Source organism: Mesocricetus auratus, unplaced genomic scaffold (genome assembly GCF_017639785.1).
Source record: "Mesocricetus auratus isolate SY011 unplaced genomic scaffold, BCM_Maur_2.0 Super-Scaffold_4256, whole genome shotgun sequence".
Classification (NCBI taxonomy): Eukaryota; Metazoa; Chordata; class Mammalia; order Rodentia; family Cricetidae; genus Mesocricetus; species Mesocricetus auratus.
In genome coordinates this window covers 88246052-88264993 of record NW_024429182.1, presented here as the reverse complement: position 1 = coordinate 88264993, position 18942 = coordinate 88246052, and the positions used below count along the sequence as shown (strand labels likewise).

The 18942-nt window shown below is 44.8% G+C and overlaps 1 protein-coding gene and 1 long non-coding RNA gene across 2 annotated transcripts in view; one reads left to right on the top strand and one right to left on the bottom strand.

The window, feature by feature from the left end:
* Irag1 (inositol 1,4,5-triphosphate receptor associated 1) overlaps window positions 1–18942 on the bottom strand; it is a 104703-nt gene that overhangs the window by 15091 nt on the left and 70670 nt on the right. Inside the window, 6 exon segments of the mRNA XM_040756317.1 lie at window positions 2063–2127; window positions 4655–4762; window positions 5240–5289; window positions 11835–11976; window positions 15571–15702; window positions 16449–16589. Coding sequence (XP_040612251.1) covers window positions 2063–2127; window positions 4655–4762; window positions 5240–5289; window positions 11835–11976; window positions 15571–15702; window positions 16449–16589 — 638 coding nt within the window.
* LOC121143882 lies at window positions 1157–18806 on the top strand. Its single transcript, XR_005881175.1, has 2 exons — window positions 1157–1356; window positions 18573–18806. It is a non-coding gene; the product is annotated as an uncharacterized LOC121143882 (long non-coding RNA).

Below are 18942 nucleotides of genomic sequence, written 5' to 3'. Positions count from 1 at the left end.
TAACTAGAGAGGACATGAATTCATTTTCACTTGAAAATTGTTTCATTATTGACCACTTGGGGTCTATGATGCTTCCAGGTCTGTGCATTTGGAGGAAAAATCAGTTTATATCTTTTATAAGTCCACGGGGAGGAGCTGCTATTGTTTGGAGTCTCTGGGGTCCCTCCTTCCTTTAGAACCCCCCCTCTTTGCAACCATCTTTTTGGGTTTTTTTGTTTTGTTTTGGTTTGGTTTTGGTTTTTCGAGGCAGGGTTTCTCTGTATTGTTTTGGAGGCTTTCCTGGAACTTGCTTTGTAGACCAGGCTGGCCTCGAACTCACAGAGAGCCGCCTGCCTCTGCCTCCCGAGTGCTGGGATTAAAGGCGTGTGCCACCAACACCTGGCCCTGCAACCATCTTTATTTGGAAATGTTTCTAGTAGGTGAGTCAACCACAGTGTACACATGGCCAATGACAGTTTCTAACTAACCTAGGAAGGAGCTACAAACCCATCCTGGGAACCTCTGGCTTGAATCTGAGTCTCACTTTGGCCTTTTAGCTCCTGATGCTAAACCTATGAAAGGTGCCACCATGCCTGATCCTCACTCAATGATACTGAAGATTTGGGGCTGTCCCTCAGATTCTCTTACAGAGGTCATCTTGAGTTCTTTATAGTCCCCATTGCCTTGGACATGAGCTCTCAGTTGTCCTGAACATTAGTTATGAATGACAGTCTATCACGAAGAGCTGAGACCTAGATCTTCCGCCTTGACTGTGTCTGTAGGCCTACAGCTGGGGAGAGGACTTTGTTTTAAATGCTCTGAAATGTATTGATGAGCCCAAAGTGAAGGAAGACAGAACTTCAGAGAGTATAGGTGATCATTTCTCGGTAGATTCAGAGGCCAGGAATTAGGCATTGTGGTTCTATGTAATGAGATTTTGTAGCCTTAGGTACTTGTGTTTGATGACTAATTCATCATCTCTTGAGTTTCCTTGGAATAATCAAGAAATGGGAAGCGGATACACTCCATGATGAAAAGGAAGAATATGCTGGTAGGTGACAAAGGGGTCAAATACTGGGCAAATATTGACAGTTGCCAGAGGGGTCTTGAGTGGGAACTTGGCAATCACACACCGAGAATGAGGAACACAGTCTGGAGATAGGGAGGTTGGGAGTGTCTCTGAAGAGACAGAGGGCCCAGCAGTCACACTCCCTGCCAGACGACACACAAGGCCTACTAACAGCAACAGAAAATGAAGGACTAAAGCTGCTTCAAGGCAAAGAAAGAGAAATGAGGTCTGCACTCCACCAGCTGAGGGAAGAAGTGGCAGCTGTGATCCAGATGTTTTCCAACAAGCAAATGAAAACAGTTCAAAAAGTAAGCCGTAAACCCTCCCATCTCCTAACTCCCCACCCCCCACCCGGGGTGCAGAAGAATGCCGTAGAGCTCTGGCTTAGCATGAGAAGGCTTATAAACTGCATGGCTGCCTAGGAAAGCCAGACCCAGGAGGCCCTCTCGGCTCTTGAGCAAGTATGTACCTTCCTTCCCATTTCTTGACAGAAAGACTGCTTTCTGTTGTTTTTAAAGCAATTTACCCTTTCCAAAGTCACCATGTTTTGAGGAACCTCTCCCCATCTCTAGGATAGTTTTAAACCCATATAATGATTCTATTCCTAAGTGGAAGAATTGTATTCGTCTTCCTCTAGATATAGTCTTGTTCAAAGGGAGCCACGGGGAGCTAGCATCCCACCACGCTGGAGCAGCCTACCCTGGACTTGTATCTAAGCCCTGTTGAATTAGAGCTTTTTTGTCTCCATAGCCCCAAAGAATGCCAACTAATGAGGAGGCTTTTTCCCCCTCAGAGGGTCTTAGGCAGGGGGTACTTGACCTCAGCCATAGCATCTCATGGTTCAAGAATTGTATAAAGTAAGACCTGAAATCTTTGCGGGTCTCAGAGTCCTATTCAATTCTCCTAGAACTTGATTTTCTTTCTATTTCGGTTTTGGGTTGAGGATGAGAATAAAGAAAGGGTTTTTCTTTGCCTAAGGATCCCCAATATTAAGTGGAAAATAGAGAAACTTACTTTTCCAAAAGTGCAGGCAGCACCGGGGGGACAGATGTGTTGCCTTTTCCGTTGGGCGATTCAGACTGGATGGAAACAGGAGCCAGAACTGAGGATGAGTGATGAAGGAAGCAGCCAGGCTTGCTGGCCTCGGGCGATGCTGGGGAGGGCTGCTGCTGCTGCTGTCCCTTCTGTCTCCATCCTTCTCCCCCCACCACTTTGCAGTCTGCATTCTGAGGCTCCATCCTAGCAGGGAGCCATAGGTCTTCCTGTCCACGTTCCTGAGTACGGACCGGTAGGCCTCCTGCCAAATGTGGGTCTAGAATTCCTTGGGATGGACTCACATAAGCATCACTGTTCCCACAGGGACTGTTCCAAGTACAGAGTCAGGAGATGCCTGATATCACAGACATTTCTGTGCAGTTTACCTGGGCCCCTGTGCTGCTCTGCTTCAGTAGTCCTTGCTAAAGCATACACTTTCAGCTCTGCGCCTATGCTAGAATCACCTGAGTTTGGGTAAATAGTATGGAAGCATTCCAGAGTTTGGGGGTGCCACCCACAACTAGGATGTTTTCAATGTAGCCTTTTCGATAAAAAAAAATAGTTCTCATTGTCAACTACTTGTCTAAATTTATACATTCTGAAACCATAGTTCTGTTTAAGAAGGCCTATTGCTAACTACTCTTTCTGGTCTCTTAAAAAATTTCAGTTTAAAAAATTTTATTTTATGTGCCTGAATGTATGTCTGTGCACTGTAAACCTGCATTGCATGTGAAGGCCATAACAGGGTGCTAGATATCCTGGGCCTGGAGTTGCAGATGGTTGTGAGCTACCACGTGCATGCTGGGAATTAAACTTGGGTCCTTTGGAAGAATACCCAGTGCTCTAAACTGCTGAACTATCTCTCCAGATCCTCAGGTTTCTTTGTTTCAGTGATTTTGGAGTTTAATCCAAAGACAAAATAGCTATCAGTATGGTGGAGCTTGAAGCAACGTGGTCGGTTTCTTGAACACTTAACCTGTGCTAGTGTGCACATGATTAGAGAAACCACTGCAGAAGGGTGTTTAAAAGTTTAGAGAGAAGCCACTAGATCCATAAAGGCCCTAGGTATAGATTTTCTTGGCTGGGCATTGGTGGCGCATGCCTTTAATCCTAGCATTCGGGAGGCAGAGACAGGCGGATCTCGGTGAGTTCTTTGCCAGTCTGGTCTACAGAGCGAGTTCCAGGACAGTCTCCAAAACAATACAGAGAAACCTTGTCTAGAAAAATCAAAAAAAAAAAAAGAGAAAAGATTTTCTTATATATAGAAATTGCCTTCATCTGGAATGAAACAGACTTTTTTCTCTGCCTTTCTTTTTATACCCTATAGAAATATAAAAAATGAAGAAGAAAATTAAAGTGATCTGTTTTGTTTTATCATTGTCCAGAAATAACCAATATTGTGATGGTTAATTTTTAATTATCAACTTGCCACAGCCTAGAGTCACCTGGGAAGACGGCCTCAATTAAAGGATTGTCTAGATGAGCTTGGCCTGGGGCCATGCCTGTAGGTGCTTGCCAGCGAACACAGGAAGAACCAGTCCATCGTGGGTATAGGAAGACCCAGCTATGGTCTGTGGATGTAACAGCTGAGTTTCTGCCTTGATATACCCTTAATGGTGAACTATAACTTGGGATTGTAAGCCAGATAAACCCTTTCTTCCCTAACTTCTTTTGGTCAGGATATTTTATCACAATAGAAATGAACCTAGAACAATTATTAAATTTCAAATGATTTCTTCCATAATTTTCTGTGTTCTACGCAGAGACACCATTTTTAAAAATACAAAACAGGATGCTGGAGAGACAGATCAGTAGTTAAGGGGACTTTCCCTTCCAGTGGCCCTGGGTTCAATTCCCAGCACCCACATGGCAGCTCACAAACATCTGTAACTCCAGTTCCAAGGCTTCTGACACCTTCACACAGACACACACACAGGCAAAACACTAATTAACATCAAATCCAAATAAATTGTATTTTTTAAATAAAAAACAGAATTATATTACATATACTCCAATGTATGTGTTTATTATATATAGAAATTGCTATTTCTTCATAATAAATCATGGGTAATATTCTACAGAAATGCTTTATGATGCTATTCACAATTTGCTTGCCTATCTCCTGTTGATAAGCATTGGGTTACCCTCAGGGTTTCATCCCTGAAAACAAGGATGAATGAGTTAAAACAGCATGAGATCAAGTTCACGAACTCAGACTCTGCGATCAGAGCCTTGCTTCAGATCTACCTGACACAACCCACTGTAAAGTTTGCTTGTTTTTTGTTGTTATTTTTTAAATCATCCCCTCCTTAAAGGTTTATAGTTCCTATTGAAAGGGGTGGCTTATTTTGAGGTACACCTCCTGAACCATCTGGGATTTGCTTGGGAGCCCAGAGACCAAGTCTCAGAACAGTGGCATGGTTTACACTGGGTTACTTTCTGTACCTCCATCCATATTCTCTGCTGGAAATTTCCTACCCCTGCTGACCCTGAACCCAACTGCATCCTCTCCATAGCACTGGTGCGAGGGAAATGTAGAAAAGGACAGGAGGCAGGCGACATCGTACTCACCAGAGCAGGTAGGGAGGGGATGGGTGATGAGCCGGGGCCTTGGCCAGGAAGGTTCAGGGCATTAAACTTGGGAACCACAGCAACACTGACCCTCCGGCGGGGCATGTTCTATGGGAAGAGAAGCGATTCAGGCCTCCTGTCTTGGGAATAACAACAGTCATAGCTCTGAGGGTATTGGAAAAGCTTGCTAGTTTCTAACATTCAGTAGATTATTTGGTTTGGGGGTGGTGACTGTGTTAGGAATCAGCGTGGAAAGAGTGAACCAAAGTTGACTCAAATTTTCTGTTGGTCACAAGTGATCTCTCAACACATCACCACTTTACATTTTGAGACCCCATTCTCTGAGTAGCATGCTAGATAGTGTGCAAAAACTGCCCGTGGCAAAGCCAAGGTGTATGCATCAAATGCAGTGTCGGGAAGACTACAACTTAGCAAGAAAGTTGGGGCATCAGAGGCCGTGTGAACAAGTGTGAAGGCTGAGCACCCTGCTGGAACCCATAGGCCCAAGAGTGAATGAGCTCTTGAGTGACCATGAAAACTGTCATGCTTCTTCTGGGAGCCCTGGGCTTCCTTGACCATGCATACCTTGCCCATCGTGAGGGACATAGATCGCGCCGTGCGGGGGACCCCATCCTCTATAGTAGGAAAGAACAGAAGAAAATGGGTGTGAGTTTCAGGTTGGGGTCCAACAGGACACAGAAAGGCAGAAATTAAGCCAAGCTACCTGTGGGTCATAGCTGGCTTTGCAGGGATGGCTCAGAATTCTGGGTATTAGGGATCTTTCATTCTTCAATGTTTCACCCTCTAAGAAGACCATCTGCAGCAAAGGGACCCACTTGACAAAATGTTTATTCTATCTCTACTAGACACTATGAGGAGCCCCAGTCTTGGGCTTCTGGGCTTTATTTGACATAGCCTCTGGGGTCACCCAAGGAGGTGTGTATGAACAGACCTCAGCAAGCTTGAAGCATATGGATTCATTCCATGTTCACTCAAAGGATGGCAGTTGGAAACACTATATCCAAGAAAGATTTGATGCTCAGAATGAAAATTTGCTAACTGAAGTAGTTTTAATGTGCTACCTACACTATGACTCAGCACAAGGGAGCTACCACTTAAGACCTTTTTCTCCTTAGAAATGCATATTAAAAGACACGATTTATATTCAGTGTTCAACACCATATCTGCATAAGAGTGTTGCCAGGAAACAGCTGGGTACATGAAAAATATTTTTATTTTTCAAAAGTGTAAATCTTGTTCTTTTGAACTTATTTCCAAATATGATTTGTCCAAAAATTATCAGAAAATATCTTCAAGATCAGTTGAATTTGATTCAGTCTTACCAATATCCTGGAGTCTGTATGTCTGTCTGTCCTCAATAGTCCTATATTTTATGTATGGTCCTTGAAAACCATATAGCTGCGTGCTTTATTTTGTTTTTTTTTCTTAATCTGAGGATCTTTGTCAACCAACAGCATTACACTGTCTATAATTCTTGTGATTATTAACACATTTATGCTTATTTCTATCATCTCATTATCTATATTTTATTTACCTTGATTTATTTTTTGTTTTTTTTCTAATTTTTCCCATTCTAAACATCAGTTGAGAAATTATCCTTTCTAGTTTTAATCTTTGAGACGTGGCTTTAACTTCTGATATTATTTAGCTTTAATTTTAAAATTAATCAAGATCTCTAGTTTTCCTAAATAGAGCTCAAAGCAATAACTCTCTCCAACCTTAATCATTTTTTATATCACCTTGTGTATCCCCAAGTTATGCATTATTCATCCAAATAGCTATTACCAGATGCTTCTTGGCTCTGCTTATGATCACATGCTTATGATCATCCTTGATCACCATCCTTTCTTGCATCCTACTGATTTGTGCTTCATTCCACCCCCACCCCAGTACATTATTTAATTGTCCTTTCAGCAAGGACATATGAGGGGAGCAGTCTCTTACTATAGCCTTCCCTAGCCCTCAGCCTTGTATGACCACCCATTTATTTCCCCTTAGTTCTTTGAGAGGAAAAGCAATTGTCTTCTAGTGCTATTGTTGCTCTTGAGAATTGTTGTCTACTTGCAAATTTTCTTTTCATTATTTTAAAGATCTTTACCTATCTTTTCCTTTTCTATTTGTATGTGAGAGAGAGAGAGAGAGAGAGAGAGAGAGAGATGCACACACGTGCACCACAAGTGTGTGGGCATGCTCATACATGACTGGGGTCAACATTGGACATTTCTTTCTATCTCTGTTGACCTTTTAAGATAAGATTTCTCACTGAAGCTGGATCTTGATGTTTCAGCTAGACTGCCTCTCTCCAATTCCCCAGCACTGGAGTTACAGGTGTGCCACCGTACTTGAGTTTTGTGTGGGTGCTAGGAATCCAAACTCAGGTCCTCATGCTTGCAAGGGCTTTACTCACTAAGCCATCTCCCCACTCCTTATTTTATCTTTTTTTGCATTTCCATTTCATGCGCATTAATTTTTTTCATAAACTTTCCTATACTACTGAGCCCAGTGATTTGTGTCTTTCTTTAGCTATGGAAAATGCTAGGTTTTTTCTCTGAAGATTTTCTGTGCTTCCCTGTAGGGACCTCCTGGCTAGTGGACTGTAGGCTCTTCTCCACATCCTGTGTCCTAAAACCTTCTTTCATATTTTAATCACTGTATCCATTTAACTGTATTTTGGATAACTATCTCAAATCTCCCAGTCAAGATGAACAGGTTGATATTCTGGGAGGCTGGCATTCATCAGATTAGGAGGAAGAAAACCAGAGCCATTTGCAGGCTAGTTCTTATGGGCTTCAGGCCAGATGCGACTTGGCTCACCCACGAAGCCCTCCACAGTGCCTGGTCTATCTTCTAAGGGATAGAAAATAAGACAGGGGAGGAGCTCAGCACTGAGAAACCCCCTCTACCATGGCTACCACACCCTCCACACCTTCCAAGTCTCCCTTATCCCTGACTTCTCATTTTGAGTTCTAATTTTTTTATAACTGTTATTTAGTTGTGTGGGCTTTTTGTTGTTGTTGTTTGTTTTAACACAGGGCTTCTCTGTAGCTTTGGAAACTTGCTCTGTAGACCAGGCTGGCCTCAAACTCACAGAGGGCTGTCTGTCTCTGCCTCCTGAGTGCTAGGATTAAAGGTGTGTGCCACCAATGCCCAGCTTGATCCTGCGTTTTCAGTCTGCCTTTTCAGATCTCGGCCGATTTCAACATTCTAATTACTATTTGATGTTCTTAGGGTGTAATCTTATATTTGGTGGATCTAATGATTTGTTTTCCCAGTGGGCTGTTTCACTGTATATTTTCCCCCCGTGAACTTGTCTCCATCCAGGCCCTGTGGAGGCTTCTGTGTGTCCTGGTGCAGGGTGTGCCTCTCTGCAAGGACTGACAGTATTCCTGGAGACACCATCCTGCTGTTCTTTCAGATTCTCCACAGATTGCATCACTGCGGCTGTTACTCGTGTACTTTTCCTATGAGGAAGGAGAGAATATTTTGTTTCCACCAGGGTACAGGGTGAAACAGGCAAGCTTCCGTATTTGCTTCTCTGCTGGCTGGTGGGGGAGAGTTCTTATTCCTTGTGTAGATTCTACCTCAAGGCAGTCCCTAGAAGGCCTTCGCTCCCCACACAGCGCAGTGTCCACTCTGCGCTCTGCCTCCGGAGCTCAAAGGCTGCTCTCAAGAGAGTACTGAAAGCGAACACTTAGTTCCAGATAAGCAGGGTGGCTCTGTCCCCAGCAAGCCGCAGGGTCAGTGTGGTTTCAGTTCTCTTCTTGTTTCTGGCTATTTCCATTTCCTTTCTTGCGGGCTCAGCTGTTCTTTTAGACGACCTGTTTTATTTTGTCCAGCAGGAAGTTGTAAGCACTTCAGTTAAAAGATTTTGAAGTTTTCTGGTTACCCCAAAGAGCAGAACCAGAAAATATCCAATAAGTGAGAGTTCAAATACATTCACAAATTTCAGTCTTGCAGGTGGAATAATCAGAGAATTCACAAAATAGACATGTAAGTGCCTAACAATGAATCAAAACTATGAGACAAAGCAATTTATGTCTGTAAAACCATAAATATGTTTCAGAGGAAAGAACAAGTTTGCTGACCAATGTACAATGTACAATCAAGCATTTTTGTAACCCACTAAATGACTATGCCAATGGATTACTTGAAAATAAGTAATTTTTAAATATTTCTTTTCCCTAATATAACAGTGTTTTGTTTTCATTGTATTTTTAGTTAGGAAGCAAAAGAACATGTTTTATTATGGCATTTCATATGTGCATGTCATTGTAGGTAGGTTTATTACATATGTGCATGTCATTGTACTAGGCTTATATCTGCCTACCTCACTGCCTTCCCTGTCCCTTGCCCACTGGTCTCCTTCCTCTCTACAAATACACTCCTCTTTCAGCTAGTATTTATATTTCTAGAAGTTTGTCCAAAGAAAATAATCCAAAATATTGATAGTCATGCTGCATGTTCAAAAAAAATTTTTGAGACAGGATTTCTTTGGTAGCCTTGGCTGTCCTAGAACTGGCTCTGTAGACCAGGCTGGCCTCAGACTCACAGAGATCCACCTGCCTCTGTTTCCCAAGTGCTGGGATTAAAGAATGCCCCATCAACACCTGGCTCCAATTTTTTAAATAAGCAACTTACTTTTTAATCAGGGGATATTTTATTCCATTATAGTCTTCAAAGTCTCAGCGAAGGCAGAAGTCATGTAGAGGCTTTTTAGAAGCATGCAGTTAGAGAATGGCCATGACACATCGTCCAGACATACCCGTGGACACACAGATGTACTGGTGCTGGACTCTCCACAGCAGCTACAGTGGAGGCAGAGCTTGGAAAAACAACCCAAGTGGTACCGAATATCTCCAACCATTATTCTTTGGTTAGGACTTGCTCTTGAGTTTCTTTTGCTATCATTTTCTCAGCTCCCAGACTGGATTGTGGGACTCTGGAGTCTACCTCACTCCAGAATTCTATATTTCTCCGTGGGTAGATGCACCTGTTCAGGTGGCTATGTGCAGTGTGTGTTAAGGAGTGTGTGCATACAGAGTGCCTTCCTTTATTTCTCTCCACTTTATTTTTTAGATGGAGCCTCTGAGCCAGGAGCTCACCAATTTGCTAGACTATCTAGTCAGCAAGCTTCGGGGGCCCACTTGTCTCTTCCTCCCCAGCACTGGGGTTACAGATCAGTGTGGCTGCATCCAGCCTTTTCACATAAGCCAGGGATTTGAACTCAGGTCTTCATGCCTTCATGACAAGCACTTTATTCACTGAGCTATCTCCCCAGCCCAAGAAACCAGCTTACTTTTGTTGCAGCACTAGGACTGGAGTTATGTCATGTGGGCATACCAAAAGTGCTCAAAAGCATCCTAGAATGAATAAATGAGACCCCTGGGTAACAGGTCACTCCATAGAGCATTTTGATTTTTGTTTTAGACATGTTCTTGTTCTATTGCCCAGGCTGGCCTCAAACTGAGAGTAATCCTTCCTTTGCCTCCCAGGTGCTGACGTTGTAAGCATCCACTGTGAAGACACTAATTTTATCCCATTAAGTGTAGACACACTGGTTTGCAGGAGACCCTGAACCTTGTGAAGAAATAATTACTGAACCAACATACTAGGATTTTCTTGGAATCACCTCCTATTTGTATCCAAGAGCAGTTTGTTAGGGGCCCAGATGCCTGTGGGTCAGGAACCTGGCTGCTAAAATGCCAAGCAGACAGCCCTGAGCATGTGTACATGGCCTTTGGACTCTGGGAAGTGTCGCCGGTACTCCAGGAAGCTCGAGAAACAACCTGTTTATAAAGGCTTCTCTGTCTGTTATACTTTCCCTCCTCCTGCTCTTGGTAACACGGATGTTTGCATTCCAAGGGGATTCCTGATGTGACAAGCTGCTTTCTCCAGCTACTCACCCTCCTAGACCAAACTCTGACTCCTGCAGCACCCAGGGAGAGATTCTGCTCCAATGCACTGAAATTTCCCTGCTGGACTGAGCAAGAGCCTCTGAGCTCATCTTTCCCCGCTTCAGCTTTGACACTACTAATGCATGGTGCTTGCTGAAGTCAGAGTAGCACAAAAATAAAATATGGACGTGTCATGTGACATGCTCGCCATCGACTCTCTGCTCCTACAAAACAAAGGCCTAGTAGCTAGTGTGTTCTGGAAGATGGCCTTGGTCTGCCAAGTCTTATGTTCAGCCTCTCAACATGGTCCCAGCACTGCAACTATGTCACATGGGTTGTGCCATCCTGTCCCCACTCACACCTCCACCCCTACACACACTGCTTCCTCAGCCTGTTTGCTGACTTCCTCCTCTGATTTTTACTTTCAAACCCTGCAGGGGTGACCTCCCTGAATGCATCTCCATCCTTGACAACCTTGAGCAGAATCAGATGGGCCTTTCTCTGTCTTCTTGCACCAATTTGCGTAGAGCTTTTAAAACATTAAGAAAAGAATCACTGAAGCAGGAGTCTTAGCCATAAACCTGCTGTTTGTCCACAATAGCTCACTTAGCTAGGCTCTCATTGTGCCCCACTGACTGGACCCCATCCCTCCCCTGGACTGTTGCAATATCCTCACAAATACAGAGTGTTTTCTGGCTCTGCTCTTTTGGGGCTGGAAAGCTTAAATATCCTTTGGCTGAAATGCTTAAACATTTCTGCTGGACACAATGAAATGAGCTGTACCGTGAGTTTGAGGCCAGCCTGGACTAGGAATGTGATTTGCTCCAGATACATGACTGATGTACTACACTTAGAGGGTGAGCTCCAGCCAGGAATATGGTCATCCATTTCCCTGATGGAAATCCTTGGATCCCTGATGCTTTCCAGAATAAAGTCCAAATTTCTTAGCATGTGATGCCCAAAGGGTGATCCCAGAACACAAAGACTCATGGAGTCCGGACACTCATAAAGTGGGTGTGGCATCTGTCATCAGCCTTGATTAACTCTCAGGAGTTGGGGGGCCCTTGCTTCCTTTCATGTTTTCTGATGCTAGGACCCCAACCTCACTGAGCAGCTGCTATAAAAGCCTCATAAGTAGCTCTGAACAGAAGTGTGGAAGGTTCTCAAGGCAGAAACAGCCCTGAAGCAGTCCTGATCCCTGTGGCCCAAGCTGAAAGCCATTGGGAACTTGACCTCACAACAAGGACAGAAACCCAGTTCCTTACCAGAGGGACCACAGCTGCGACTTGAATTCTGATTTGCGAGTTTTTTAAATTCCATGAGCTCGGCATGGTCCTTCTCGTATGTTCTCTTCAGATTCTCCACATACTGCATCATCACTTCCGTTGCCTTTGACATACGCTTTTCCTGAAGGGAAGGAGGACACAGTTGCATGGAGGAGGACAGTGGAAGAGAGGGCACCATCCACACTTGACCGCTCTGAGCTTAGCCCTTGACTGCCAGAATAAGAAGGCTATGGGGATCGTCAGATGGGAATCTGTCCTGGGAGTTTGTTGCCTGTGGCACTGGACTGAGAGGTGCACTCTGGTACCCATGTCCAGGGAACAGAAGGGCAGTCACACACCGTAAAAGTGAGAGGAAGAAGGGATTGCTTTACTCTGGGAGAGAATAGGTGGGGATGGCTTTGTGGTGATGGCCTGGAGTCACAGATGTGGGGTGTGGGGACATGGACATGGGCAGAACAGACAAAGGCCTGAGGCCAGGGAACTTCAAGGCATCCGGAGGCAGAGGCAGTTCCTCATAGGACTTGTACGTAGAAGATTTATCCTCCAGACAGGAATCCTTTAGAATGAAAGTGGGCACCATTCCATATTATGCTAGGACACAGCCATTTCAAGGACTTCTGCAAGTCAGCTTAGCACAGACATCCCGCTTCATATCAAAAGTCAACAAGCTCTTGGGTTTTCGGGGAGGAAGTGCTCTAGGGCTGGGTTGCGAAAGACTTTATATGCTAGATGAAGGAATCTTGGCTTACTCTGCAAGAAAAGAGGAATTTCTGAACGTGTTAAAGTGAGGGGTGACTGAGTATGAATGGAGACAGGGCAAGAGTAAATGAGACTAGAAGCAGTGACAGCAACAGGGAACAAGTGTCTGAGCTGGTCCTAAGGAACCAGTGAGGAACCCCAGCACTGAGACAAGGAAAACAGGATGGGGCACCGCAAGGCAGGGTGGGGGACCACTTTAAGAAGGCTACAGATGGGGTGGTGGTGGGACATGCCTTTAATCGCAGCACCTAGGAGGCAGAGACAGGCGGATATACATGTGTTTGAGGCTAGCCTGGTCCACAGAGTGAGTGCCAGGACAGGCTCTAAGGCTATACAGAAAAACCCTGTTTTGAAAAAAGAAGACGAAGAAGGACAAAGAAGGAGGAAGAGGAAGGAAGAAGATGAAGAAGGAGGAGGAGGAGGAGGAGAAGGATTTAGGTCAGGCATGATGGTTCATGTCTGTTCCTTAGCACTCAGGTAGTTGAGACAGAAGGGTCATGAATTGGAGGCCAGCCCAGACTGTATATTGAAATCCTGTCTCAAAAAGTAGGGGCTAGAGAGATGATCTGTTCAGTGATGAAGAGCACTGACTGCTCTTCCAGAGGACTCAGGTTCAATTCCCAACACCCACATGGTAGTTCATAACTATCGGTAACTCCAGTTAGAGACAGGGATACCCAGGGGATCCAATGCCCTCTTCCGGCTTTTGCTGGCACCAGACAGACATGTGGTGTGCAGATATACATGCAGGCAAAATACCCATGCACATGTAAAAACAAAAATTTAAAAATAAATAAGTAACCATAAAGAAAAGAATGGTAAAATAGAATCAATAATATGTTAGGATAAAGTTTGAGGGAGACCTTGGTGGATTCCATGGCAAAGGTGAAGGAGGCTGGGGACAAACATGCCAGGCAGACCGAGCTTAAGTGAGAAGTTTTATTAGAAAAGGGAGGGAGGGGGAAGGAAAGAGAAAAGAGGTAAAGACACACAGAGACACGGACAGAAGAGAAGAGGGAGACAGGAAAAGTCCTGTCTGCCCCAGAGGAACAGCTGGAAAGAGAAAGAGAGGAGCAGGAAAGAGAGCATAAGTAGGTGGGGTCTTTCTTTTAAAGGGGTCCTTTGTACCTGCAAGCTGACCAGGGTACTGCCTGACTGCATTCTTCCAGGTGACAGGGGTAGACCAGCACAATGCCTGAATCCTTACAACATGGGGAACCAGAAACATAGTTGGAACTGTCCCCCCTCCATACTTCCTAGAGTTCCCAAGAGGACCTAGCTTAGGCACGGTCTGTACTACAGGGATTTCCCTATGAAGGTCCCACAGCCATGTGGGACTGAGACCCAACACTTCCCTAGCATCCTTCTGGTGTTGTTCCCATCTGGGCTACTTGCTAAGTCACTCTGCTGAGTCAGGCGCTCTTTCTCCAGAAGGACGCAAGGGTGGGTCAGCCCGGTGGCTTGGCTGCCGTTCATTTCACAGACAGTGCTTGGGGATGCACCCTCGGAACCACGCACACAAGCAGTGTGCCAGGACATGGTTGCAGCAGTGGTCAGAGGATCTGCGTGCTTTAAGTGCATCAGTCCTATATGGCAGGCATCGTAAGCACCCCTGCTTTACAGCCCAGTGACTCTCGAGTGTGGAGAGCTCTGTGAAGTCCAAGGCCACAGTGCGCATGAGGAATAGAGCCTGGAGGGGAACTGAGGCAGTGGTCACTGCAACATTTTGTGAAGGCTCCACGTCCTTCAAGACTTCAGAGTGGCCAAGGTGCGGAGTCTAACCTGAGCCTGCACCCAGCTTTGCCACTCACTAATGCTAGAACAACTTCAGTATCCCCGACTTGAGACACTTACTCTAATGTTTGGGGTTTTGTCAGGTTTGGGAATATTGCATATACACAACGAAGTATCTTAGGAATAGGACCCATATCTAAATACATTACTCATCGTATTATACATGTTGCCAAGAGATAATTTTGTACATTTTTCGTGCATCTTGGCTGTTTCTTGTCACAGAAAATTAGCTATTTTCTGATGGGAAATGTCCTTCTGTATGCTTTGAATATATGTTTCTCTTATTGGTTGATGATTAAAGCTGTTTTGGCCAATGGACAGGCAGGAAGTATAGGCGGGGCTACCAGACTAAGGGAATTCTGGGAAGAGGAATGGAGAAAAGGAGTCAAGGGAGAGATACCATGTAGCCATCAAAGGAGAAACATTCCAGATTACTATGGGTAAGTCACAGCCTCGTGGTGATACATAGTTTAATAGAAATGGGTTAATAATTAAGAGAGAGCTAGCCAATAAGAAGCCTGAGCTACCGGCCAAATAGTTTATAATTAATATAAACCACCAGAAACTTCTGTCAATAATTTTCTACTTGGGACATGATGAAGGCACTCAAAACATTTGGAATATTTGAGAATTTCTACTATCTGGAAGCTATCTTTCTGAGAACATGCAACTTCACTGGAGACAGAGATGAGGGATAGAAGCCACTTTATGAGGTTACTGGGTGAATTAGATGAAACAGCACATTTCCCTAGAACATGCTCTGCCCAACACTGGTTCTGTAGGTGCTGAGTATGTATTTTGTGAAAACAATAAAGAGGGAGGGGTTCCCCAGTCACATATATTTACAAAACACACAGGAAAAGCTAAATAGAGTTCTTTCATAGAGAATTCTCTAACTCAACTATAGTGGGCCAGCTCTAAAGGAGGAAGGCAGTACATAGTCTACCTCAAATTTCAAAGTCTACAGAAAACAATTCCCAAAGGAATACCTTAAAGTCTCAATAGGCTCCAACTATGTTGAATATCTCAACAACCTACATAGAATGCCTGGGGTAAGCCAGTCATCAAGGGAGGTACCTCTTCCTGTCCCTATTTGTGTCACGGTGCTAATTACTCTGTAGGAACAGTGCCAGCCAGCAAGGACCAGTGCTGCGGGGCTCACCTGGCGCACAGCCCCCACCACTTCAGCCCGGCTGGAGAGGCGGGCAGCCAGACGATGCAAGACCGCGATGTCTTCCAGAAGCTTCTGATAGGTCTCTCGGTGCTCACAGTTGTACCAGATGGATGCTGAGGACTGAGGGATGACAAGGGGTATCACCCAGGGTCTTAAAACTGCTTTTCCACATAGGCATGCTGAGAACCTAACCCCAATGTGCAGATGAGAGAATAGGCCTTTGGGTGGAGCCCTTGAGAATAGGAGTGGTGCTCATACATCAGGGGCCCAGAAATTTCTCTTACTCTCTTTCTACCATGTCAGGCTATAATGAGAGGTAGGCAGTCCGCAGGTCTGAAGATGTCCTCAGTAAGGACCTAACTATGCTGGAACCCTGAGCTTGAACTTCGAGCCCATGCACTAAGAGAAATAACATGTTTGCTGTTTAAACCACCCAGCCAATGGTAATTTCTTTAGCAGCTTGATCTGACTAAGATGGTGCACACCAAACCTGGATTCATTTTCATGAGACAAGCTCTGGATCTCATGTGGGCTAGGAGAAGAAATTCCTACAGAGCTCAGGCTGCAGTGTCTTCTAGATATTGGAGAAGCCCAGTGGAGATGCGCTATACATCTGACTGGCCTGAAAGGAGTCCTATCCAAGCTAACCAGCCTCCTCTTAAGGAGCTGCCAGGGGGTCTGAAGCCAAACCTTCAGGACCTCTGCCTCAGCTCCTCCCTGCCCTCTGAGGAAATCTTGTCAGGACCTTGACTCCCGTCTCACTTCCAGATACTATTTTGTTAGTGAAAGAAGTGTGATATTGGGCATCACCCTTAGAGACAGTGAGTAGCTCTGCAAGGACTGCTTAAACGGGACCCCTCAGTTACCGTTATGGAAGCTTTGAAGTTTTCCAGTTCCTTCTCAGTGTTCTCTTCGGTTAGGTTGCGTTCCCTTTCAGCCTGGCTAATTCTAGATTCCAAGGTGTAGCTGTCATTTCTGAAGGCCAATGACAGTTGTATAAACACGTTCTGTTGGGAACAAGGGTGTAGTTGAGATGCTAGAGGAGTCACTGCCACCAGCAAGGTCACGGGTGGGATTCTTGCTCAAGCCTTTCACCAGAGTCCTTGGAACTAGTCACCAAGGCCTCCATGTGCAGATGAACTCCCTTCACAGTGAAGTACACAAACGTGGGCAAATGGCAACCCTTGAGATCCAGAGGACAACTGTAACCACCAGACAGTGGCATTGTGTCTTTCCCCAATCAAGAGTGTGAGTGTTTGGGTTGAGATAGATTTAGACCAGTGCAGCTGGCTGTGTAAGCAGTCTGGACTCATACTGGGATGTAGTGTGTGTGTGTGTGTGTGTGTGTGTGTGTGTCTGGAGGATTGGGGGTTTGCATAAAACTCTGTATCTAAAGAAGTGCCAGGTGAGTTTCAGGCTTGTGAATTTAAAGCAAACTTCAGTCTGTAGCCTTTTTATTTATAATTCCTATGCCAGCTTTAAGTAACTTCCAGATTAGACAAGTTCGGGCCTGGATCTGTTAAGATAAACTTCCAGAAATAAATATTCCAGCCCAAGATGAAATATGCCATATGGAAAGATTTTTTTTATTTTTAAAACAGTTTGTGTGCATGGGTATTTTGCCTGCTTGTATGTCTGCACACAGTGTTCTCGGAGGCCAGAAGAGGGAGTTGGATCTCCTGTAATGGGAGTTACAGATGTTTGTAGGCCCCCTTATGGGTGCTGGGAATCAAGTCCAGGTCCTCTGGAGCCAGTATTCTTAACCACTGAGCCATCTCCAGCACCTAAGAATGAGTTTTTAAAGGTGGCATTGATCAGATGTGGAATTCCTAGGGTAACAGGAAGCTACCAAGAATTAGGTTCATTCTATTAATACCACTCACCATAACATATCACTATTGGGGAAGAAAAACAGACAAATAGACTCCACACAAGAAATAAGAATGGAGGGAGGGAGAGAGGGAGGGAGGGAGAGAAGGAGGGAGGGAGGGGTCTTCGATTCCAATTGCTTCATCTGCCCTGCCTGAAGCAAGTGGGAGCAGCTTGCTTTCTTTCTCTTTCTTCTTTTATGGTATGTGTTGCAACAGCATACATGTAGAGGTCAGGGAGTCAGTTCTTTCTGTGTACTGTGGATCATGAGGTTGGCAGACTTACTCACTAAGTCATCTCACCTGCTCATACTCTGTGGTCACTGACTCTGCCTGGCTTCTGAAGTTCATATAACATGGCCAATGGCAGTTATCTCCAGAAAAGAGCCAATTCCTACATGATGATGGTGGTTCTACTCAAAATGACTCTTTATTGATCATTACATTATTGTGAATTTTGTGAACCTTGCTACATTTGACCCTACAACATCTCTCTGGAGTGAAGACTCTTACACCCATTTTATAGGCAAAGAGACCAAGACTAGAGACATCATTAACTTGTTCAAGATGACAGAAGAGGTAGAAGAGCAAGGACTTGACCTTAAATGATCTAATTCCTGAGTCTGTTTTACTTCCACTGTGCTGATGTCCATGCTAGCACACATCGAATTGGGCAATAAATGAGCTGCTGTGGTCAGTCTCCATAGATGCTAGAGTGGGCTTTGACTCACAGACCAGTGATGGAGGTTCTTTCTTACCCAGCCTCAGTCTGAGAACAATTCTCAATGCTTAGCTCTCTAAGCTTAACTCAAAGGGTCCTGAAGTCAGCTGGAATATTTTTGCAACTATTGACCTGAGTCTGGGACCTTGAGTGAGCTGTTTTATTGCCCAGCTTCTCTTCTGCTTTAAGTCCTGCTCTATCCATTTTGCAGAGCTACTAGATCAGTTGCATGGACGGTTATGAGCATGCTACAGTAACAATGTCTGGTTCACGGTCACTGTGCTTCCTGGCGGTAGACATTTTGGGTTATCTATCTTCCTTTGTTTGCTTATCTGGTTCACTGCACCAATCTTGCCTGTCTCACCTCTGCTATGTTTCTTGTCCATCTGTCCCTTCACCAGAATGAAAGTTCTTCTCAACTCATGCATCTCCCAGCATTGGGATTAGAAGGCCCACAGGATCGTCATGGTCAGATCAGAGAAGGCAGTGCCAACAGCTTTCACACCATCACCTGAGCTGGCCTTCTTGCTGCCCAAACTCTCAGAGGCAAGCAACTTTGTCCTCCAGACCAACGTTTGAAGCTTGAAATCTGGCCACATTTTTAAAAATTGAAATAAATTTGATGTAATTGTAAAGTCTCCGGGCTGACTTTGTATGTCCCATCCATCAAGGGACATTGACAGTCTTTGAAGGTGGAGGCATCAGCAACCTTCTCACTGACAAGACTTGTCAAAACCTCTCATGGATGGAGGCAGGCAAGGGAAACTCAGT